The 26,180-nt window shown below is 29.8% G+C and overlaps 1 protein-coding gene across 1 annotated transcript in view; it reads right to left on the bottom strand.

Moving 5' to 3' along the window:
* Tudor-SN (Staphylococcal nuclease domain-containing protein 1) overlaps positions 1 to 26,180 on the bottom strand; it is a 63,883-nt gene that overhangs the window by 17,996 nt on the left and 19,707 nt on the right. The window contains exons 6-13 of the mRNA XM_075374013.1: positions 25,782 to 25,940; positions 20,722 to 20,883; positions 18,653 to 18,780; positions 14,319 to 14,522; positions 9,596 to 9,779; positions 6,487 to 6,631; positions 1,084 to 1,199; positions 111 to 299 (exon numbers count right to left, since the gene is read on the bottom strand). Of these exons, the coding sequence (XP_075230128.1) occupies positions 111 to 299; positions 1,084 to 1,199; positions 6,487 to 6,631; positions 9,596 to 9,779; positions 14,319 to 14,522; positions 18,653 to 18,780; positions 20,722 to 20,883; positions 25,782 to 25,940 (1,287 nt within the window). The remainder of the gene's footprint in view (positions 1 to 110; positions 300 to 1,083; positions 1,200 to 6,486; positions 6,632 to 9,595; positions 9,780 to 14,318; positions 14,523 to 18,652; positions 18,781 to 20,721; positions 20,884 to 25,781; positions 25,941 to 26,180) is intronic.

Genomic DNA, 26,180 nt, shown 5'->3' with positions numbered 1-26,180 from the left:
TCATATAGTTTAGAATAATAACCAAAACCTTAGATTTAAATATACAAGATGCTGCTGAATTCAATAAACTGGTTAAGCTCTAATAACTTTTACAGTATTAACTTACTCACATTGAGCTTCTTTGATTTTGCAGAGTTTTGAGCATCCATTAATGCTCTATGATGTTCTGAACGTTCAGCTGAGAAATGGACTTCGGATAAACCTTCTTGGACAAGTGCAACAGATAAATTAATATTATCAACCCACAACCAACCGATGAAGTTTCCAGCCTTATCAACATTTTCCAGAGAAATTTCAACCTAAAAAAGAATAAGAGTGCATTATACATTAAAGTATTTATAGACAAAGCTGACACTTTTCATTTCTTTGCCAGCTCCTCAATTAACATAAACCATTTTAATATCATTAACAATCCTAACTGGATTACAGTTCTTTCCATTCTACTGCAACAATGCCCATCCAGTTTATCTTCAATTTTAACTTTGTATTAAGAAAATAATGCAGAAATTTAAGCACTTCAACTGGGAATTCAGTATATGAAGCAATATAAAATCCCATACAATAGTGTAACACTTAATTTGTTGTTTAACATTATCTGACCCATTCTTTCTTACACTCTGATGCATGTAAATCATGTGTTGCACAAACAGCACTATCCCACAAGTTTCTTTTTCATAGATAAACAAAATTTGTTTAACAGAAGTCCTGGTTATTTGATCAACCCTAATATCTAACAGCTTATAACAAGGTAAATAAATTATGGAAAATATTAATTTACAGTATACAAATACCAAATACAGAGAAAGAAAATTAAGAAAACTTTCTTAATAGAAGGATTCTTGAGAGAAGAATGTTCACACAAAAGTAATTTTTATTTTATGTGAAACATTCCCCTAAATATTTATTAGATAAACTTATAAAACTACTGCCAAAAAAGAAAATAATAATTTAAAAATTGTGAACTTATCATTATTATTTAAGTGTTATAACTTGTAGAAACAGAATAAAATCATAATTTTCCATTTAACTATGCAATGTAAACATATAAATTAAGTATATACTTAAAAAAATATCAATACTAACCTCTCTTTGAAAACACTTTTCTTTTGTAAATTTTAAGGCTTCTTCACCAAAAGGATCTCCTTCCATTGAAGCATTCCCAACTGGAGTTTGTCGTGCTACTCTCGGGCAACTGATTCCTGTAGGAGAAAAATAATAAGTAAATTATTTAGAAATCAGTATTAACATTACTTATCTCACCAATTCATGTTGTTCAGCTATAATAAATGTAAAGACACTTCCTTATAATTTTCAAAACATTCTACCACCAATTGCGATAAATAGAGGCTAAATTGAATTGGCATAAAGTATAGTCTAATAATCCATATTTTCATACATTTTAAAAGCATCATTCAAATTTGACAATAATTAAATAACACATATACAGTGCATTCAGAAAAGTTGCTATGCAATGGAATTATGGAAATGTAATGAGAAAACTTTCTTAATTACTTTTTATTTTCATTTCATTTTATATAAAGAATATTTCAATAACTGCGATAGTTATAAAAGCTGTTGAAAATACCTTCTCCAACATCACTATAACACATGTTTCAATTTATTTTCAAACACCTTAATCAGCTGATGTAGTGGAAAGTCGTATGTATGCCGTTATTGCAGTTTTTAGTCAATCATGCATGGTCTGTTGCGATACACTGCTTGTTTTGCTGCCCCCCATAAAAAGTAATCTGGGGGAGTCAGATTGGGCCCAGGCCACAAACTCCTTGAAATGATTTATTCACCTAAAACATTTCATAAAAGTCATTGACCCGTGAGGTGTGTGTGCTGTGGTGCCATCTTGTTTGAACCAACCGTGATTGATTTCCACACTTCTGTTAAGTAACTTAAGAAGCTTGTTAAAACAGAACAATAACAACCGCTATTAACTGCATTTAAAAAAAAATTGGACCCACAATGTGCATTCTACTCGCACCAATCCAGACTACAATTTTGCTTCATGTAAAGATAGTATTGGGTAATTCATGGGGGTTAGTTGTCGACCACAGTCAAGTATTTTGTGAATTAATATACCCTCCAAAATGAAACCATGCTTCATTTGTAAAAACACATAATATCAAGATACAGACAGAATTTTTTTGACAATAATTTAGTCTTTTGGCATGATCTGAAGGTTTCAGTTCTTGAACACACATTACTTTGTAGGGGAAAAGTTTCAGTACTTTTCTTACAGCTTTATGTGCTGTAGCAAGTCCAATATCTTGCTGCTGTGCTAACTTATGCATTGACGACTTCGATGGACTTTCAGCCATAGCATCCAAAATATCAAGCAGCTTCTGTTCGTTTATTTTAGGTGGTCTTCCATTTCAATCAGTGTCTTCAACAGAGCCTGTTGCCCGAAATTTTTTGATAAGAACTGGAACTACATTGTGATGAGGAACAGTATTTGGAAACTTTTCAGAAAACCTTTACTTCACTAAATCAGTATTCTTGTCACTTCAATGAAAGACATCTTTAACAAGAAAAATGTATTCCTGTACCAAAAGAATTATTACATTTCTCATAACTATTGATTGTGACAAATGAAACAACAAGAAACGAAATGAAGCACATTCAATCATAACTCAACAACCAACATTTTGTTTTATTACTGAGCAATGTCCAATGAACCCACAGGGCAACCAACCTAATGCCAAAAGAACAGAATGCACTACATAATTCTTAAAGCAAACTGCACAGCAACTATCTGAATGCACTGCATATTATTGGTAGGCACTTTTTACTTGCACAAATCTACACAACTTCAATGAATTATATTATTAACTGATTAATCATAAATTAAACAAAGCTTATTTCTAAACATAATGTGTAATCATTAATATTATTTTGTTATTTTAAACTAATTTCTATACATCAAAATGAATCTCAATTTTATGCATTGATAAAAAAATGAAAAACAGAGTACTCAAACTCGAAAATCAAAGTATGGTAATCAATTGCAATTTCAGTGAAGTATGCAAGGCATTTGTGTGTTGAAAGATACTCAATTAACATTAATCTTATTTTCTGTAATAAACAAATACACTGATATCCTTCATTCATTTAGTTTCTACATGAATAATAGCTAATAAATGAAAATATGCCTTATCATTTCAATACATAAAAAATCCTATTTTTAAAATTTATATAAAATTTTAAAGCATATTTTTTTTAAAATGAGAGTAGGGATATAGTAATCTAAATTTTGATAAACCAAGTTTCCAATAACATACAACATATCTTTGCATATATAAAAGTAACCTTTCTTAAAGTAGTCATATTAACAAAATCTATATACAAAATGTATACAAATATAATGTCATTGTTCAATGCCACATGAATTTTTTTCTTCAAATAAGATCCTAAGATTTTAATTATGTGCTGAATAATCATGTTAATAGTAATTTTATACACAGTGTAAATAATTCTGTTTAATGTTTATTGTTCATTAGTATATAGTATATGTATTATCTAGTATTGCTTGAAAATCTGTTTAATTCTATTTTTTAATTTTTAAAGTATTGTCCTCCTTTTATATTTCATTCCAGGCAGCATAAGCGTGCTAGTTAATACTGTTAAAGAGTAGTTTCTGATAAAATAATACCGTTATGGAGATATGTTTTTACTATAAGCAAAAACATCTCTTATGCTGTGTTAAATTATAAGTACTTTATTACATAAATAAGAATGAGACTTCTTGCTAATACAGCTCCCATCTCAGATTAATTGCAATTACTGACGGTGACAGAAAATGTAGATATATAAAAATCAAATTATTGTAAGGGTTTCAGATTAAAAAAAAAATTAATCTGTCACCATGTGACACATTAACTTGGATTAACAAGACTATGTTATATACGAGGTCTGTAAATAAAGTAATGAGACTAATTTTTTGACAGCCAAAGTGGCAACACTGTAAATTTACTAGTAAACGTATGGTTATATGAACAGCTGATTTATATTAGGTATTAATATTTTTAATCTATTGTTGCCACACGAGATGTTTTTGTGAAACAAGTTTTTGTACTGTGTTAAAAAAATGAGTGATACTAATTACAAGCAATGTTGTGCAATCAAGTTTTCTGTTAAACTCTGTGAGAATGCTCCTGAAACTTTTTCAAAATTGAAAAGGGTATCTGGAGAATACGCTCTGTCAAGCGTCCAAGTTTTTAGGTGGTTTAAAGCATTTTCAGATGGCCGGGAATCAACCCACCAGGTTGGTCTAGTGGTGAACACATCTTCACAAATCAACTGATTTTGAAGTCAAGAGTTCCAATGTTTAAATCCTAGTAAAGGCAATTACTTTTATACGAATCTGAATACTAGATAGTGGATACTGGTGTATCTTTGGTGGTTGGGTTTCAATTAACCACACATCTCAGGAATGATCGAACTGAGACTGTACAAGACTACACTTCATTTACACTTATACATGTCATTCTCATTCATCCTCTAAAGTAATACCTGATAGTGATTCCTGGAGGCTAAACAAGGAAAAAAGATGGCTGGGAATCAGTTGCAAATGATCCATGCGCTGGAAGACCGTTAACGTCAATTTTGAGGGAATCTGAGACTTGATACGGTACGACCGATGATTAACTGTCAGAATGATTGCAGAACAATTGAATTTGAACCATACCTCAGTCCATCAAATTTTGTTAAACAAATTGGAGATAAAAGAAGTCTGTGAAAAACTGGTCCCAAAAAACCTCACTGTTGAACAGAAAAATAACAGGGTGGAATTGTGCTGCAATCTTCTACGGCGAATTGAAACTGATTCTGATTTTTTTAAAAATGTTATTACTGGTGATGAATCTTTGATATTTTGAGTACGACCAAGAAAAAAAAGGCCAGACAGAGCAACGAGTGGCACACTTCAAACTCATCATGTCCCAAAAAAGCAAAAATGAGCAAATCAAAAAATTAAAACCATGTTAATTTCTTTCTTCGAAAGTAATGGCATTGTCCATAAGGAGTTTTTTCCCTACAGGACAGACTGTAAATCAATGTGTTTACAGAGAAATTCTTGAAAGACTGTAGAAAAGAGTTGCCCGCCATCAAAGGTTGAAACCAGCCATCAAAGACACCTGGATGATGCATCATAAATGCACCCTCTCACACTGCACTCTCAATTAATGAGTTTTTGGCAAAGAAAAACATTTCTGTAGTTCCTCAACCACCTTAGTCACCTGATGAGTCCTTGTAACTTTTTCCTGTTACAGACTTAAAAAAAAAAAAAACATATCAAAGGAGACCATTTTGGAACAGTAGAAACATAAATAAAAAAAATTTAACCGACCATCTGAATGATATTCTGGTTTCTGAGTTTCAACACTGCTATAAAGAGTGGGAAAACCGTTTGAAGTGTTGCGTGGCTTCGAAAGGGAACTACTTTAAAGGTGATGGATACTTACTTATAAGGTGATGGACTACTTTAAAGGAGTCCATGTATAACTGGTAAACCAGTCTTATTACTTTTTTTACAGACCTTGTATGCTTGCACTAAATTAGAATTGAATTACCTAAAAAAAAATCCTTATTTTGTCCGCAATAAAGGATAGATATAAGACTATATTTAGAACACATACAATATATTTTATTGTTGCAAATAAAATTATTTGTTGTAATGATGCTTGACCAAGGTTATATCTTGGTTTCCCTTGATTATGCTAGGGTAATGGAAGCAATTCTTTTTGTTATTAATGGAGTAGCAGGCCCACAATTCCTGTCATGATATATTTGTTGTTTATTCCTTTGCCACTTATAACTTTTTATCCAATAAAAAAATTATAACTTAGGTGCAGGACAACTGAATTTTATTTCTTCTTAAACCAACAACTTGGTTTTTTCATGCATTTACATTTTCCTTCATTGAATGTTATACTGTTCAGTATTTTCTTTCTTTCTAAACAAATAAGCAGTTCAACTCTCATTAGTATTGCTTTTCGATTTTGACCCAATTTAAACTTGAGAAGTTATAGCTAGTTTTTGCAGTTATTAAAAAATTCATTTTCAGGCTTCTGCTTAATTTTTTTTATATTATTTTGTATATTATTTTTGTTTTTGAATAAATAAATTAATTTAACCATTTGAACTTCAGTTGTTTAGTTTTGTACATTTGATGTAAATATTTACAATATTTAACCTTGATGTAAAGATTAGATTTTTATGTATCTTATTCATTTTCAGGGTGTGTTACATCTTCATAATTACCAGACGGTTGAAACATAACATATATCATTGGTTAAAAAGGAAGTTAGATAATCTATTAAAACAACTTAAGGTCATACACAATGTTCTATATTTTCAAACTGTACTCCATATTAAATTCAAATTTTTTAACCAAATAAATTTAGATGATTTCGAACTGAGCTTTAAGTAAATTACAAAACAATTATTAGAATTATTGTAGCTGGAATAACAACAAACCTGCCAGTAATAATGTTATTAAACAACTGTCTTTGGCAATGAACAGACGTAATCTTGATCCACTAAAAACAAATTCAACCAAAGCTTCAGTTCGAGCACTGCTTCTTTTTAGATGAGGGAAAATGTCTTTCACTTTCTTGCTATCCTGTAAAATTAGATAATGCACTTTTAGTTCAATCTTATTTAACTTTAGAAATAATTTTTCTAATTACACATACAAATTAAAAGATAACATTTAGTAATATTCATAACTATAAATCACACAGAAAAATTACAATCCATAGTTAAAACACCAAAATCTAAATGAAAATATCACTACCAATTCTATAACAATCGTTAATAAATAAATAAATAATAATAATAATAATAATTACAAATATATCTGTCATGCAAACTTCAGTTAAAAAACAGTATGTTACTCTCTGCTTTGGCAATATTATGTTTTAATTATAAGCAACTAGCAGCTTTAAATATATTTCAATAAAAGTATTCAAATTCAAGAATCTGTAAACATGTTAAGATTCCATCTAAACTATGAAGAAGGGGATATTATTATTTTATTACTATATATCTTTATTATTGTTTTTAACATGTATGCATTCTGGAGGTAATAAAAAAAAGATTACATTGCAAACCAACAAATTAATGCTGAGTGAGAGTATGCATACGTGTATTTTATATTTATGCCTGTTTAATTTTTCAAAGAAAAAAGTATTATTTTAATAAGAGTTAGGCATGGTTAGAACAATTCTGATGAGCCTTTTTTCAAAAAAATTGGCAAGAGATTAAATTGAATTATATAAACAATTGTTTTATGAAAAATAATATTTTTATAAACTTTTTTTAATAAAAAAAGATGATTATACACTTGAAAAGTTGATCCGATAAGAAAATTTATTTTCTAAAGTGGAAAAACAATAAGTATTCCTTCCTTTCAAAGAGATGTTATTGCTTACTTTAGCATGTTTGCAACAAGTTCACATTTGACTTCAAATGGGCTATACTAAACTAGCCTAATGCATAGCAATATATTAAAAGTACAGTTCTGATTTCTGGGAGAATGCATAATGACAGTTTACTACTACACTGATCTAGAAATAGATATGCATCACTTCATCAAATTATTAGATCTCAGCTACTATCTGATGCTTCTTGGTGCATATCACTCAACTGGATGGATAGGTTGAGAGCACCTCTACAGCATTGTAGCAAACTTAATGTCTCCTAAATTAACTCAACCAAAAGAAAAAAAAATAAATACAATAAGTTTTTATTTACAGGTTAAATTACACTGCACTTCTTACATGCAGCTATAATATCTAGTCAATAAACCATTTTAACACTTCTTTATTCAATGTCATCAATTAATGTACCATTATAAAAAAAATCAAGCATCTTTTAAAAGAACTGTTGTCCTATGTACAAATTTTAAAAATAAAGTATCTTTAAACTTCAACAAGGAAATGCTATTCACAAAATAATTTTGATTAAGATCTTTAATTCCTTGTACCATAAAAAATTGTTTACTATGTTGACTAATATAAAATCAGTTGGATAAAGCAAAGTAATGGATATATCTAAATAAAATAAAAATACTATTCAAATTTGTAAAAAAAATAAAATAATAATCAATCATGTTGTGAAATCTTCACAAATTCTTTCAACAAGATTTGGGTAGCTGGGGATCAGTTTTTATTTATTCAAGTTTAATGAGTAATGGTAACTAAATGGTAATTTAAATTAATTTTCCAATTTATCCCTGAAGGAGTTATGACAACAAAAAGTAAATAGTGTAAAAGACCATCTTACATTATACACACATCATTCAAATGTACAAATAAACTTTTAGGTACAACGAACAAAAAATTTAGAAATTAAATTAATAAATAAATAGGATATTTATAAAGATAGATTGGGAATCAAGCTTAAATCTGAGTGTACTGAATTTCAAAAAGAAATAATTAACGTTCAGTCTTGAACCAAAGGATGGATTAAAAAAAAACCAGGCACTTGCTTGTCTTAAACAATGACCAGTAATATCAATGTGAGCATACTTACCTGTTTAGCGATTTGTAATTTGACAAGAGTAAAATGTTCTACATTATTTGCGGAAAAAGAATATTTTATATGAAATTATATTTTATTTAAACTTTGAAATTCTAACAAACTTGATTCATTTTGTAACTCAACTGTTGAGTTAGAATATAACTATTATAAATATTGTAAATCATATTGTAATACTATAAATATTGATGACATGAAGGAATTATTTAAATTTCCTGACAGACAGAGAAATAGGAGGATACAAAGGTTGTATTTTAAACTCACTTTCACAGTATAAATAAACAATAAACAGAATTACAGAATTGTAAGAATACATATAGTAAATTAGTCAAATAATTATAAACATAAAATTATTTTGACAATTGGTAAAACAGATTTTTCATCTTTTTTCTTTTTAATTTCAAGTCCTCCAGTTGGAATGACATTATGCTTATACTAGCAGAATGTAGTTCATAACCAAACAGAATGTTTATCAAGCATATTTATCTTTGGAGGTTGATTACATACTGAACTGATCGCTAACATTTCTTATGTAACACAACAGTAAAATGTTCCAAACACCATGGAAACAGTTTTATTGAGTCATATTTTACCTAATCATCAGTAGTATATTTAAGATTAAAAAAAAACAAAATTAAAAAAAAATCTAAAAAACTTTCTGGTAGTAAAACTCATTTTAAATACATCAAAACTATTCAATTAAATTATGAAATGAGTCAGGCAAAAATATAAATCAAATCATCTTCCTTGTAGTTTAAAGTAGACAAAAATGCTAGTTTATACATAGAAAACTATCAAAGCATGGGAAAAAATGAATGAATACAAAAAAAATAATGAATATGAGATCAGTTAAACTGAAGTTAATATCAAAATAACATTTTCCAAAATATAAAGGAAATAGGATAAAATGAAAGCAATTAAATATGACATGCAATATTATTTAAAAAATCATGTCATATTTAAAAATCAATCGATTAAATAATATGTCATATTTAAAAATCAAATTTCCACAATTATTACTAGAATGTAATAATCCACAACTTACCGATGAATAATCAACAATCCTGTGTACAGGTATATCTTTCTTTGAATGCAATCCCTTCTGATTTTTTATGGCTTTAGCTTCTGCACTAGCAAGGCTGTCGTAATGAGAAGATCTTTGATCATCATCTGAACGATGTTTAACAACTGTGGCCAGTCCCTTCAGTACCATTGCTTCAGCCACATTACTAACAAAAAAAAGAATCAGAATAAAATCAAGAATATTCTTTGAAGTATGAATATAATATACAGTTTACCTTGTAAAGTAAATTAAGTAAATAATTTATTTATCTTCGTGATGAGGAAAACAATTTATTCTCCTCAATGTTCTGTAATACCATCAAGATTTCTAATCGTAACTCAAAACTTATTCACTTTCTCCATTTTACAAATACAAAATCATAATTTCACAACGTACATTAACAAACTACTTAGTAAGTTCACATTTATATAGAAGAAAATTAAAAGTTCATTTTTCAAATAGTCACTTTCATGAAAAATTCCAGAAAAATTTACAAATATAAATAAATCTCAAACACCTTAGAAAATAAAAGATTACAGAAAATGACATTAGGAACACTTATATAATCCTATAATAATTCCTTAGTTTTTTAACCTCCAGGACCACCATTATTAGGTACAGCTTCAGAGGATGAGATGAATGATTTGTAGTATGTGAAGATGCCATGCTTGACAAAGATTCGAACCTGGGACCTCCGGATGAAAGGCCAAGATGCTACCACTCGTGCCACAGAGGCCGGCATATTCATTAGTTGCCACCAAGTATTTACCAAATAGTCAATATTATTAACCCTTTTCAATTGCATTATTTTTACCCTATGCACTTGTATTTTTTCTGTCAGAATTAGTAACTGGACACACTATATTTTAAATTCTGTTTTGTAAAACATTAACACACTGATATAACAGTTTATCTTACAGATGACTGTTCTGATTTCATGGTTTTACTTTGATTTTTTCAGGGTGAAGTATTTCTCAAAAAACTCTCCTGGATGCGTTCTTATTTTCTTGTCTTGCAGTAAAACACTGTTTCCCTTCTTACTCCTTTCATTTTCCTAATATTGCTGACAGCATAGTCTTTGCTATTACTCTTCACATTGGTGTAGATGAAATGTGGTTTGTCATTTAGCAGTTCTTTTTGGTCAGATGTGGATGGTCTTCAACTCTTCCTTTCCTCCCTGTTACAGACATCCCCTTTCATAAGCTCCAATCTGTATTTCTTGTGGCTCAACTTAGGTTTCTGATTTGTCAAAGTACACAGGTTATATAGAATGTAACTGTTACCACTGGCATCTCTAGCAACCAGAAAAATATTTTACACCACTATTTTTTTGACTTTCTGATGAAGCTGCATGATGAGATTACTGACCTGACACACTGACCTCACTTATATATTTGTTGTAATCACAAATTACTACAGGCTTCCTGAACTGTTCTTCTACATTGTTTTTCACTTTCTTTCTTATAATTTGCATGTTACTGTTGCGCCAAGAACTTAGCATTACTACATTTTACTTGTCCTTCCACGTTAGTGTCTACATTTTGTCATGCTTTCTATGTGCTGTAACTTGATGTTTTTTTCATTTTCTATTTGTCAATACACTATCAAGAACCATTTAGCTGATTTCTTAGGACTGAAACATTTGAATATCACCCTCCCTTTGAAATCAATAGCACTCTGATCAATATAAATGTTCCTCCCATGAATATAGTATTCTCTATAAATTTCCTGCCAAGATAGGCCACCACATTTTTCACAAGTAAACATTCTTAGTGTTTACTTGTGGGGCACGCCACCTGACTAATGGTCCAATTCAGAACATCCAACAAATTTTGAAACCCCTTCTCTGTAGAAATTATCTTTGTAAAAGGGGCTTTTATGTTCATTCTTTCGTAATTTAGTCCAGAATTTCAGGTTTTGGATTCTTACCTTTATTTGGTGCAATAAAAAAGTGATATTTCTTCATTTATCACATCTATCCAATACTTCCAAATATATCTATCTTTCAGTGGATTATTTTTTCTTACTGATTCTTACTTTTCATGTTCATGCAAAGTTCAGGGGTGAAAAATGATATAAAAAAATTTTACCTCATTTGATGGAGGATAAGGTGGACCTGAATCCATTAACAGCAGTAAAGTTATGCTTTGCAAAGTTACAAATTTACTCAATCCATCCATAGAAGGGGTTCATTGTCTGTACGTTTGTCACTTACTGATTGTTCATCATCAATTTCAGAGGATGTTTTCATCACTTATCTTCATTTTCTTAGAGTTCATATTATTACTATCAACACTGAAAATACTTTCTTTATCATCCTCACTCTCACTTTTGTCTAAAATCTCTAGTATAACACTTGACAACATCAGAAACAGATGTTCTCCATCTTTGTTGTCATATGACATAGAGAACTGAAGTAAGGGAAAAATGTGAGGAACTGCATGAACAAAAACAACACTAGTTCATTCCTCAAATTTCTGATAGATTGCAGAAGCTTACAATATAAGAAATACTGTGGTGAAAGCCTCAATACATGAGCTATGTGAATGGAAAAGTTTACCCAGGTCTTACTCGATTTATGAGTGCAATTAAATACTGTATTTATTCGAGTACCCCCCGACCTCGAAAAGCCCCGCACCTCGATTTTCTGGAACGAAAATCTAAAAAAAAAAAAAATTGAGTATATACCGGTATTTTAAAGTGCAACAGATATGATAAAAAAATACATAAATATGAAAATATTCAGAAAGTAAAGCATTTAATTCGTTCATTTAAATTACAATATTAATATTACATTAATAATTAATTACCGTAACTACTAGTTTAGTTCAGAATCAGTAGGCCAGCAAAACAAAAAAAAAGTATCATGTTGAAAAGGATCATTTCAATACACTTTTTAATATGGGATTTTATTTTTAATTAATCACTGTCACTGTCTGTAGAAGAGTTACCGGTGGTCTCCACGTCGCTCTGCCAAAGATGATAGTCTTCACTACCATCAAGTTCATTAGACATTCCGAATTTTTTAAAACTTTTCCTTACTAATTCTGTGGAAATACCTTCCCAAGCATCTTTTATCCAAACACAATGGTTAAAATCTGGGCGTTTGATTCTTCCTGTAGGCGTTAGAAAGACATTTTTATCAGCCATCCATTTACTGTACAGTTGTTTTAATGCAGATTTGAACGGTTTATTAATGCAGACATCCAGTGGTTGCAATAGAGATGTCAACTGCCTGGAATTATTACTGGGCCTGTCATACCCTTTCTTAAAATGTCTTTCACTTTATCAGTCGTATGCCCCTGATAACTACCCATTACTAGCATATACTGGTATTTTTTTTATTACGTAAATCTCCTGATCGCTTTGCCATACACACCTGATCCAATCTAAAATTAAGGTTTCGTCTATCCAACCTGATTCCTGTGCTATGATAATAACTACATTTACCTGTACGGTAAGAAGAGTTTTTCTTTTAAAAACAATGTACAGAGGTAATTTTGATCCTTCAGAAGAAATCCAAAGCATAACACTACACCTTTGTTTTTCATTACCACCAGTGCGAATCGTAACACTTTTTACACCTTTTTTGTTTACGGTTTTGTCAAATGGCATTTCAAAATATACAGGGGTTTGATCAGTGTTTCCTATTTGAGAAGGCAAATAGCCTTTATCTTTTCTAAGATTTATTATGTATTTGTGAAAATGTAATATTTTTGTTCATAAGCGTCTGGAAGTCGTTGAGAAATGGTCGTCTTTCGTCTTATTGACATCATTTCATGCAAATAATTGTGTTATCCACCCACGGCTTGCTTTAAAATCAACTTTACTCAATGATTTAGCGATTTCACGAGCATATGATTGAGATATTTCTGTTGTGACAGCATACCCGCATTTCCTTTTTTCCATAACAGTAATACAATTTTTTTTCTATGTCTGTGTATTTTGGTTTTAAGCTATGAAGAGCACTTTTATTACCGTGAATTCCACCAGAAGTTGTTTCTTCTTACACCAGTCTAGAATGCAGCTCTCATCTACGTCAAATTTTCTTCCTGCCACCCAATTTCGAATTTTTTCAGCCTCTTCTATAACGTGCAGTTTTTCATTTACTGTAAAAGATCATAGACGCTGTTCTTTTAATGTCGTAATTAAAATAAATCACCGTATTAAACTTTACATGATAAACTAAACAGATAAAATGCACATAACCGTCAACATATACAAACAGTACAATGACTATGGCGAATAGACAAGACGACGATGGGTAACTGATACTGTAACTGTAGTGTCATTAGAACCGGATGCAGCCTATACAGAATGAATCAGTTTTATAAAAATATTGTAACTTTGTTCCTATTGATAATACGAACAGGATGTTAATTAAGGATGTATTCTGTATAAGCGGCATCCGGTACTGATAAACGAAGGCCTAATGTAACTATATTTATGTGATTGAATTAAGTACTTCTAAGAAAACGTTTACTTTACGTAAATTATCCTGGCTAAAGGCTATGTTTCAAGTAAGCCCGCACCCTTATTTTTTCTCTCCAATTCCAAGAAAAAAAAGTGTGCGGGGTACTCGAATAAATACAGTATTTAGGCTGTTGGAGGTGTTGCGACAGTTGAGTGGAAAGATATTGTAAATTTTACAAAAAAAAAAAAGTTGTACCTAAATAAATTTAATGGATTTACTTAATGTACTTACACCCCAGCTATTGTAACTGTACAGCAAGTTTTTTTTGGAAATTGATCCTTTGCTGGCTGGATGTAATCTACAACCACATTTACTTTTTTCCCAATCAACTTCTTACGTAGAAATTCTCTAGCTTCAAACATCCATGGGATGTCATAAAGCGGACGAGGAGTTTTCTGCCTAGGAGGTGCTCCTTCTTTATTTTCTTCACCTGCTCTGAAAAAAAAATAAAAAAATAAAAATAATTAGAAGAAGAATGATTTAAAGATGAAAAAATACTGCAAAATATTCAATTTTTTTAGCAAAATAAAATATTAGTCTGGCCAGTTTTAAAAGAAAGGTGTATGCATAGCCCTTATGCAAGGATGTTCAACTGTTAACTTATCACTGCCAGACCAAAATAGTCTTTAGTAATGTTTTGAATTTGTATGAAGTCAATAACCAATGGTCTAAGAACTTCTAATCCATAGGTGCTGCTGAAGACAAATGTGTTCATCTCAGAGGCCAAGTTTGTGTAAAGATCCAGAAAGTTTGACACTTTGATGATAATGAAAGGATTGTAGACAATCAATGCATGTAATAATCAGGCTTCAATAAATATGGAAACAGTAATAATAAAGTTATGTTAGGATTATCAACCTAAAAATTAAGCTCTTAAGTAAAAATATTAATTCAACTACTAATCACCAAAAATTAAAATTTTATGCTGTTTTTGATAACACTCTGTAAAATTTACACAAAAAATTTCAAATAAAGTTTCTTGTTAAAAACTATGTATGCACAAAAAAATTGTTATCTCATAATTTAATTTTTTAGGTAGGGGTTATGGTTATACAATTAACTATTTCCTTCAGACCAGCAGTTCCCAACCTGGAGTCTGTAGATCTCTGGGGGCTTGTGAAAGCATCAACAAAATCAACTCTAAAAATAAAAAAATAATAAGAAAAATAATAATTTTATTTTTGAAATAATATTATTTTAAAATTTTAATTATCATGTTCAGTTTGAAAGAATATTTTTAATTTTGTCACAAAAATTTTCAGCTTCACAATTTACAAAGGAATGTTTGTACCTCTTATGTCTGAGTAGAGCTGAATAGACCAATCTTTCCTACCAGCTAGCTGTCTTTTGTTAGCAGAAGTAACAACCCACCTCCTACAATTTTAACTACTTCTGCAGAGTTAGTTTGTACTTCGTAGCCACTTGCCAGTATTTCAGATTCCTCTTTGTAGTATGGTTGTTCGAACTTGCATTAAAACATGGTACTTGTGATTCAAAGTTAACTTTCATTTGAACACTATGGATTGCTGGTAGAAATCAGGTTCACTAAAGCATTCAAACAATGAATGATTCATGTAGTAATTCAAATTCAAAAAAACAATTAAAGAAATGCTGAAAGTATTTGGTTAGTTAAGGCAGGAAGGAGAGGCCACAATATGTTATTTGCGGTAAAGTTTTATCAAATTAGTTCATGGAACCTTTTTAACTCACTGGGTTGGTCTAGTGGTGAATGTGTCTTCCCAAATCAGCTGATTTAGAAATGCTGGAACTGTTGATTTTTAAATCAACAGTTCCAGCATTCAAGTCCTAGTAAAGGGAGTTATTTTTACATGGATTTGAATACTAGATCGTGGATACTGGTGCTCTTTGGTGGTTGGGTTTCAATTAACCACTCTTCTCACGAATAGTCGAACTCAGACTGTACAATACTACACTTCATTTACACTCATACATACCATACTCATTCATCCTCTGAAGTAATACCTCAACGGTAATTCTTGGAGGCTAAACAGGAAAAAGAAAAAAAGAAAGTCCATGAAACCATCAAAACTGGCAACATTTACAAACTAAACATAGTAATTGTGCTACTAAAACATCTGAATAGTTTTGAAGTAAGCTTGTACAAATAAATGTATGTAAGAAATCAATGAAGAGTTTAGAATCAAGTTCAAACAACAAAATCACTGTTCTAGCTTCCTATGATGTTCATATAGTTACTAAAAAAGAACAGCCACGTATGGTAGTAGAAGAGGTAATTTTTCCTGCAGTGAAGAGAATAACAACTACCATGTTTGTTGATAAATGTACAAAGAAAGTGTCTTTAATATCATTAAGTAACACAATAAAAAGATGAATTGATGAGATGACAGAAAATATAGAGTACATTAATTGAATGAGTGCGATCAAGTGAATATTATATTGTACCTCACAAGCATTTATCCACAAATGCACACAAGATACAGATACAATAATCACCTTTATTAAGATGTTACTTTCTAATGGAGTGCCATTACAAGCTACTGATGAGGCTATATTTGTTAATAATTTAATCAAAGGCAGTGGAATTAATTGGGATAAATGTGTTGAAATGTGCACAGATGCCGCAAGGGCAATCGTAGGAAAGTTTAATGGATTTTCATCTATGTAGTTGATACATTATAGTATTCGTGTAGTATTCATAGTGTTGGCCTCAAGTACTATGCCTACTTATATGAAATCCATTCTTGATGATGCAGTGAAAATAATAAATTTCATTAGATCTGTCTCTTAATTCTTGCATCTTCCCCACACTATGTCAAGAATGGGAAGTAAACATGAACATTTGCTGCTTTATTCAAAGGTGTGGTGGTTATCATTAGGTAAGGTGTTACCATGCCTGTTTCAGCTGTTTGACAAGGTGAGGATTTTCTTCTTGACTTCATATTTGAAAAGATTGCTTGTGGAACTTTTCTTGGCTTGCCTTGCCTAACTATCTTTTTAAATGATCTAAGTTCCAGTCTTCAGGGTCTGTCTTTAACAGTGTTCTCTGTTCAGGATAAAATTGAAGCAACAACAGAGAAATTAAACTTATGGTCACACTGAATTGCTAGTCGAGAATTCAGTTCATTTCTCTCTCAGTAACTTTCTTGCAACAAATTATGATTAATTCTTGTCCGACATCATTGATAACATAAAAAAAAGTCACTCGCATTGAAATTAAAGGAATATTTTCCTTAAGTGGAAATAGTAACTGGATGAAAAACCCTTCATGGTGGCAAGAACTGTCCTTCTGATCAAAGTATAAGGAGGAGCTTGTTGTTAGGAATTATTGTGTGATTCCAGAAAATTGTATTTCCTATTTAACCCTGTTACAATTATGGTTGCATGTATGTCCAATATACTCGACATTTCTTGTACAGCATTACAATACTTCCTACCATTTGCATCAACATACTTGTGCGAGTGTATTTTCTGCTCTAGTCTTCTTGAAAAACAAGTATAGAAAAATACTTAAGTGGAACCAGATTTCAGAAAACTGAAATCTGCAAAACAAGGTAGCTGCAAAACATCATTAATCATCCCACTAACAACCTTATAGTAAGATAAGAGAATTTTTTCACGGTGACATCATATAAAATTACGTTTATTTTTATAATGTGTTATCAGATACATTTACAACCCAAAATTGAAATGTAATTTTGCTATATCACTCCTTAAGATGTTTAATTTGTTACATTATTCAAATATTTAATGAGGGGACATTAAGTTGATCAACATTAATTACGGAAAAATTTAGGGGGCCTGTCAGAACACAGTACAGTAATGGTAATGAAGTGGTTAATGGTAATGAAAAGTTGATAAATGCTGCTTTAGACCATTAAATTTAACAGTATTTTAATATACAAAAAAAACGTTTTTTTAAATATTTAACTGCAGTTCAAATTAATAAAATTTTACCAAAATTAAAAAATAGGTAAGATTTTTATTGAACATATAGAATGGCAAATCAATATGTCACATCTTATAAAATGTGACGTATTGTGATTATTATTATTAAAAACAGTGACAATTAAAAAGAAGGCCAGTGATAATTCAGATATAAAAAAATAAATAAATAAAATTTTGTAAAGCTGATTAAAATAAAGTACAAGGAAATAAGAAAAAAATCAGAATTGCAACAATTAACCAACAGTAATAAACATAGATTAAAAACTTTATCTTCAAAATGCAGAAAATTCTCCTGGGTAAGAGTATGATGATTCAGTGTAAGTATAAGATGTTAATTTTGGGTTTGAAATGAACTTCAGAATTTAACTTCATCAGGCCTGCTTCTAAAGATGGATGTACATTTAAAAATATTTAATAAATTTAGTTCTGTAATTACAGTTACTAATACAATTACTTCAATTGTTGACCTAGCATATGAACAAAAAGTACTTGTCTATCAAATTCTAACAATCGACTGGAATAGGAAAGTATAATGTCAGAATTATTCCGAATTATAAGTTAATGCGATATACAAGTTATTTGTTTAAAAATAACTACAAATAAATCAATTTTCATTTTCAATAAGATTTAGCACTTACAATCTGGGAGGTCGTATACTGGAGAGGAAAACTTTCTCATGACTTCCATTTGCTAATTTAACTATCAGCGCATCACCATTACTAACTTCAACAACAGTAGCCTGATACTCTTTTTCTACTCCAGATAACTGAAACACAGAACATGATAACAATTATTAGATTGTAAAACTATTAAATATTTTAATTAAATCTTTTTTTAAAAAATATTATTATTTTAATTTAAAAAAAAAAGTTTATTTAAAAAGTATACATAATTCCACCATTTTAAAATTTCAACTTATTCTGTTTAAAAAAAATCGGCAGAACAAAACCAATTAACGGATAAATCAATTTTTATATTAGTACATTCAAAAAAAATTATTAGTATATTTTATAATATTTTTTCAAGTATGATAGCGATCAATTCTTTAAAACAAGAATTTACTAATTTCAAACAATGAGCTACTTAGCCGCATACAAAACTAGCAGTTAGCACGACAAAAACATTAAATTGAAATATATTTCAGCTGTGAGCTGTGTTAATACTCTTTTAAATATTAGTGATCATTAAAACACAATTATAAGCTAAAAACTTACTAAATTCAGGGCATGTTTTTATATACTCACCAGACAACCAGACAAAATTTATAAAATTAGTCAGATTTTAACTTGCAAACATATATTTATTCAAGACTGTGATCTACACTCTTGAAGTATTACATTAAATAAAAATATTAAGAAATGAACTGAAGATCAAATATTAAACTACAAAAATCTTAACGAACTCTTTTTCACTTACTATGAAGTGAATGTACATTGGTCTTACATTTCTGCATGTATGTTAACTCTTGGTTAACTTTGTTAGTAGGTTTTGAATACGTTGAGAATCATCCTCCTTCCAGTTTTAGAACATTTTTAATATCCTTTTTTAAGAAATTTATTAATTAAATTGCAGTTAAATCCCTAGTATGTGGTATCTGTTATCAAAACTGTTATATGTGACCAGACATGAAACATCAACCACCCGCAAAATGGACATAACTATTCTCAGAAATAAAATCTATTCTGTGCATGCTTACTAAGAGAGGTATGAAGAAACTTTCCTTCATTGTAAACCTAACCCAGTCCAACTGTGCCTATCATGGTTACCACAATAGTAATAAAAAGTATTAAATTTAAAATTAAGATAATACTAAATGAAAAACATAAAATTATATTATAATCTAGGTTATAAAACCCTCTTTTGTAAAAAGGACTGTTAGGCCTTACAAAAACAAATATTTAATCACAGAATAACATTCATTATTTTCCATTTATTTCTTAAAGTTAGGTTTCTTTGAACAATTATAAAAAAACTAATCAAAAGAATGTCATGAAGTTTTGACAGCAATCATATAAACATTGAACTTATGAACTGTCGTGATCTTTATTCATTATTGCTCCCATGTAGCAATTTCGGGTAATTATCAAAATGCCATTGCAGTGAATGAGTTTCATAACCTAGTCCTGTTTAAAAATTTTGAAATGAATGTAAGATGGAAGCCAACTGGATCTCCTATCAGATATAAAATATTTTGTAATGTCTATCTCCCTTCAAGTCAACTTTATTTAAGGGGGTTTTAATCTCTACTTAATGCAAAACAGAAGTGGTCTAATGATAAGTTGTACATATTTTTTCTAAGCGTAATAAATGTACTTGTGATAGAAACACTTATCTGATTACTCACCAACTGACGAGAAAGATAGTAATCATATCTACACAATGAAAAAAATAGTTTTGAAAAACTACTGTGTACTTCATGCAGATTTTGAATTTTATTAGAAAACTTCAAGGTTTTCAAAAACTGAAAACAGATTAACAGTGAGACCTATGCAATCCAAATAGCAGCAGCTAGAAATAATCCCACAAATTCCGTTAAAATTTCTGGTACAATTTTAAATAAAATTTATCATCACATCTAGTCAAATAATAACAAATGCAGTAAGAACAAATTGCTGTAAAAAATAAAAATTAAATAACAGTAACAATAACTATAACCATAAATAAAAATTAAGAAAATTAACAATAAAATATTGAACTAATTATCTACCTGAGGTGTAGTGGGCTTCCAATCTTTCCATAACTTAAGACGCTTTTCTTTTGCTATCTTCTCATACTTCCTGAACGTCTCAGCATTTTTAACAAATTTCATTGTCCAATCCAAACATTTTGCATAACCTTCTTGTAAAAGTAATTCAGCTATATTTCCTTTCTGTATACAAACAATTATTTATCATACAATTTTAAAAAATAAAAATATGTAAGAATTGTTGTCGACAACTGTTTTTTTTTTTTAATATTTCTACCCAAAATCATACACCATTTAAAAATTGTGTAAACAGAAATAGAAACAATAAATTTATCTTAAACAATTATTTACATTATATAATACTAAAAAGGAAAACTCAGAAATGTAAAACATTTTCTGATTTTATTTCAAAATCTAAGTGAATCTAAATGTTTTATAATAAATTACTATTTTTTACAGTTTCTAAGGTTTTCATTTTTAGTCTTCACTTTTTTTTAATGATATTTGAGAAACAAGACAGTTACTTATGTAAAGAACATACCACCACTCAACCAGTTTAATGAATTAAATTTAAATTGCATATTTTGTTTAAATTACTGTGTTTAAATGCTATTCATAGAATAATATCTAAAATACATAAAAAATTCTGTTTTATTCTGAAAAATTTGATATGAAGGTGTTCATGTTACTGTAGGAATATTTCATGGCATAATACATGTCTACCCATTTATGGCATATTAGAAATAATTTTCATAGCAATCAACACACTCAAGGTAATAGACTAAAAAATATCAGTTAAGATCAGACTAATGAATATAAAATATATATTAAAAGTTAACACATTTGAATTTATTGCAATGCTAGAACTAACTTCTTGTTCCAAAACCACCTTTATGAATACAATTTTTGAAAGTACAGATTTCTCAGTTAAGATGCTTACCAAGTTAGATTACCTCTTTGGTTGTTCTGATCTTTTTTTCATACAAATTATTTTTCAACAGGAGTTCTAGAGAATAATATGGTCATTAATAAACAAAAGTATGAAATAGAATTTAAAAATATCCGACTTAAAAAAAGCAGAAAAAATCAACAAAGCAAATCTTTGTTAAAGAGTAGGTGCAGGAAAAAGGTAATAAGTAACAGAGTATGTTTGTGTCAATATAAGGAATTCACAGATTTTTAAGGAGTAGATGTCAGATGATCTCAACTGCACAATTGATGATGAGTAAATAATGAAAACAAAATCACAGACAGTTGATAATAATTAATAAAAGCTGATTTTTTTTTAAATAAAGTAGAACTGATATCAACTAGTATATTAAAATAAATTTTACTAAATCAATGAAAATAAACAAAACAGAGAAAGGTTGTAAGTAACCTAACATAGATAAGTCGCTAACAGATCTGGCACAGCCATTCCCAGGATAACAAATATCCTATACATTAAGAAAAGTAACCAGGTAAGTGGTTTCCGGATGTGATGCCTTTTACACTTAAATTTCTCATTTTTTATAAATAGATCATCCTGTAACACTAAGTAAATACCAATTTGAAAATTACAAATTGAAAAACTTGATATATTCAGTATTGCTGAAGTTGGTATATTTAATTATGAGGAGTCTTTCAATCTGGTATCTGAAATCATATGGCTATTTCTTTTCTATAGCAAAAATAATTCATTTACTTTCTGGTAAGACATAATTTATTTAGTAATGATCAACTATAATGTGGGATTTCTTAAGCCTTTGATACATTTTTAACATTGTATTTGTATCAATGGTTTAGATCAGCATTACTAAACATTGTGGGAGGGGGGGGGGTCCAGGAAATTAATCTACTACTACTTTAGACATAAACAACAACAAAATCATTTAAGAAAAAAAGTTGAGATGGTTGCCTTTGTTTTCAATTTAAAAGTTTATCAATATTTGGATGAGAAACATGCAAAGGCAAATTGTTTTTAACTGACAAAACATGATTCCTATTTTTAATGTTTAGTGCAATCATAGATGAAAAACTATTATCACAGAAAAAGTGGCAAGAGGGATTAATATTTTCACACTTCTATGACTAAATTTTCACTTCAACAAGCAAGTCAAAACATATCTAAATCTTCAGATGTGATTGTAGTTGTAACATTATATTGGCAGATGTTTCGATGAACTAGTTGTGAGTCTCAACTGGTAACTTAAAAGCTGCAACAAAGTTTCCCTAAATGGATTCAACACTCATCTCTTTAAGAAATCATCTTCATTTTCCAGGAAATACTTCGCCAACTGAATTTTTAGCTCACGCAAATACATCTTCATGCCACCCAAACAGTGGTGAATAATAGTGTCTTCTTCATTCAAATGTTTCTCAATATAATCAAACGTAGTGAAAACATATCAAAATTTTTGCTTTGAAGACAAGTAATCCAGATATTAAGCACCTGAATGAAATCATGAACTTTGTATGTCATTAATAAAATATTTTTATCCCCTTCATGTAAATTCACACTCAAAGTGATTTCAATGTGAAAATACATCTGCTAAGTAAGCAAACAGTAACATATATTATATTCTGTAAAAACATTGAGAATGGCATTTCTTTATCCTGGAAAAATATTATTAATTCATCTCACAATTCCAATAACAATGTTAACACGGTTATTCTGTAATCCCTCATTGCTTCTTTTAAACTGTTGAGGGCATGACGTGTTCAAACATATATGTTAAACATATATCATATCACATGTAAGCACACGATGCTCTTACAGTGAATATTACACAAGCAGGTCAAATTACAAGAAGCACGTACACAAGCTAGAAGCTGTAGATTGCTCATGTTTTTACCCCTTTATACCCATTGCTATCAACACGACTAAACAGTTTAACTAGGTTTCATCATTTCATTGGTTGGGGTTGGAGTTTCACAAAATATTCATAATTTTTTTTTTACTTTTTGGGGATTGTGGAGCTAAAAAGGTTGAGAATTACTGCTTTAGACATGTTCATCTACAATGATGAACAACAGTTTTAAGTTAAATCCTAAAAACAGTTCATTTTCAAAGCTCATGAAACATTTAGTCCTGCTTCTGCTCCCTCAGTGAAATTAAACCATACTAAAATTCTTGGGGAACAAATCATAGGATAAATTTGATACTTCCTCATGGGTTTCTGATCTAAGAAATTGAATAAAAGTGGTCCCAGACCTCTATCTGACTTAGGTTTTAAGAATACGGGGTAAAATATGAAAACATTTTCCTGAAAATACACTTTTTTAGGTTTCAAAAAAATAAGTTGTTAATTTACCGATAAACAAATAACAATTTTTTAGTAAACATTTTCCAGGAAATTTAATTCTGGGAAAATTTATGTAAATAACATCTATTAAAATTAAACACAAATTTGAATTCAACTTTAATTAGAAACAAAACACACAAACTGGATCGGAAGAGTGATATGATTTTAAACAAAACAATTTACATACAATGCTAAAAATTATAAAAATAAATTTTAATAACATCCTTCTAAAACATATTAAAAGTGTGTTTGATGCTAAGTCAAAGAGACAGCACACGTATATACTTAATGAGCACACACTTAATTTCCCATGCCTCCACTAGACACAAACATCAAGTTTCAATCAGATAAACCCAAAAGATTATGTTATTGGCAATCATTTGAGTTGATTTGTGAAAATTGGACAAGGAGAATTTCATGAAATAATGAAGCGTACCTTTTTAAAGGCAAAACTGCACAGTAAACTAAAAGTCAAACTGGATAAATATTATGACGAATCAGCTCCATGGATTAGAACAGATTACAAGTAGTTTCAAACGAAACTGATTGTTTCATTTGAAAAAACTACTTGTTTAGAAATGAAGTTTGGATACATATGAGCCCAAAAAAAACAATGGACATTCTGTACGAGTACTGAATTTATAACTGGATTGAATATTGAAAAAATATTGTAATGGAGGATAGAATATTAAAGTGCAGTAAATTTCTAAGACAAGATATCACAAATGAATGGATGCATCATATTTTACATGTATATTTTCATATAACAGCTGTCTGCAAGGGTGACGCATTATGAATGAATAAACATTTCTAATCATGTTTCAATGTAATCGAGAAGTTTTGCACCATTTCACAACTGATGGAATATACTTGGATATATCACTACTGATCTGAAACCAAACATTAAAACAGTGCATTGCAGCCAAGGAACTTGATCCAAAGAAAATGAAAACAGTTCCATCAACAGAAAATGTGATATCAATCATCTTTGAGATGCTCAAACATAATCTTCACTGACTTGGGGAATGGTAAAACAATATAACCAGGCAGTATTATGCATCTTTGCTAGATCGCCTGAATGAGGAAATAAAGAAAAAACTACCGCATTTGATGAAAAAATACAATACACCAGCTCACTTTTCTGTGACTGCAACAGCGAATTTGCTCAAATTACACTACAAAATTTTTCTGCATCCCTACTTACCAGATTCAGTATTTTCCGACTACCTGTTTAAAAATACGGAGTGAGTTTCGGGAAAGATATTTACATGAAATGATTAAATTATTACTAAAACATCTGCTTATTTTGAAGATGTGGTTAAATCATACTGCACAAATGGAATCAAAAAACTTCAGAATCGTTGGACTATATGTAGACTTAAAAAATTATGTTGGGAAATAAAAGATATTTTTCCTAAAGAATTGTGTTTGCACAAACTTATTGTACATTCCTCATAAAGTAAATATGCAAACTCTTTAATTAAATAAATGTCCTTACAAATTTCTAGTAATTTTTTCAATCTATTCTTCGTTGCAACAGCAAGCATGAATTGATGGGAAACAAGCAAATAAAACTTAAATTATTGATGAAATAGACTCACACTTTTATCAACAATTTACTAAGTAAAATATAGGTTTTTAATCATTTATCCTGTAGTATTACCTACTGCTCCACACTAATGGGTAAATATGGGGATAAAATTTACTCTTTTTTCTTTTATCAGGTGTTAATAATTTGAATTAATAAAAGGATTCATATATAAATACATGAACAACTATAAGAAATTAATAACTTACTGGATGTAAAATGCTGCCAACAACATTGCTGCCACTGATGGAATCAAGTGTAATTTCAACATCACGCTGCAGCAGTCTTGATTCAACAACGAACTTAGCTTCTTCTGTTAATGGTTCAGGAGCACCAGGTTTACCACCTTCCATTTTATAACCTGGACACTATAAAAAAATAAATTAAAAAAATCATCATTAATAAAAATTATTATAGGATATTAAAAACCAAGAATTATTTACATTAACAAAAATAGTAAACTACACAAAACCATTAAGAAATTAATAAATACAAAAAATCTAACTTGCATGTAACTTCAGATGCAAATTCAATCTGAAAAACATGATTAATAAAACAATATTTCAACATATGGACAGAGAAATTCCGAAAGGATTCCAGAAGAGAAA

The sequence above is a fragment of the Lycorma delicatula genome, chromosome 8 (genome assembly GCF_047948215.1).
Source record: "Lycorma delicatula isolate Av1 chromosome 8, ASM4794821v1, whole genome shotgun sequence".
Classification (NCBI taxonomy): domain Eukaryota; kingdom Metazoa; phylum Arthropoda; class Insecta; order Hemiptera; family Fulgoridae; genus Lycorma; species Lycorma delicatula.
This window is presented reverse-complemented; position numbering and strand designations above follow the sequence as displayed.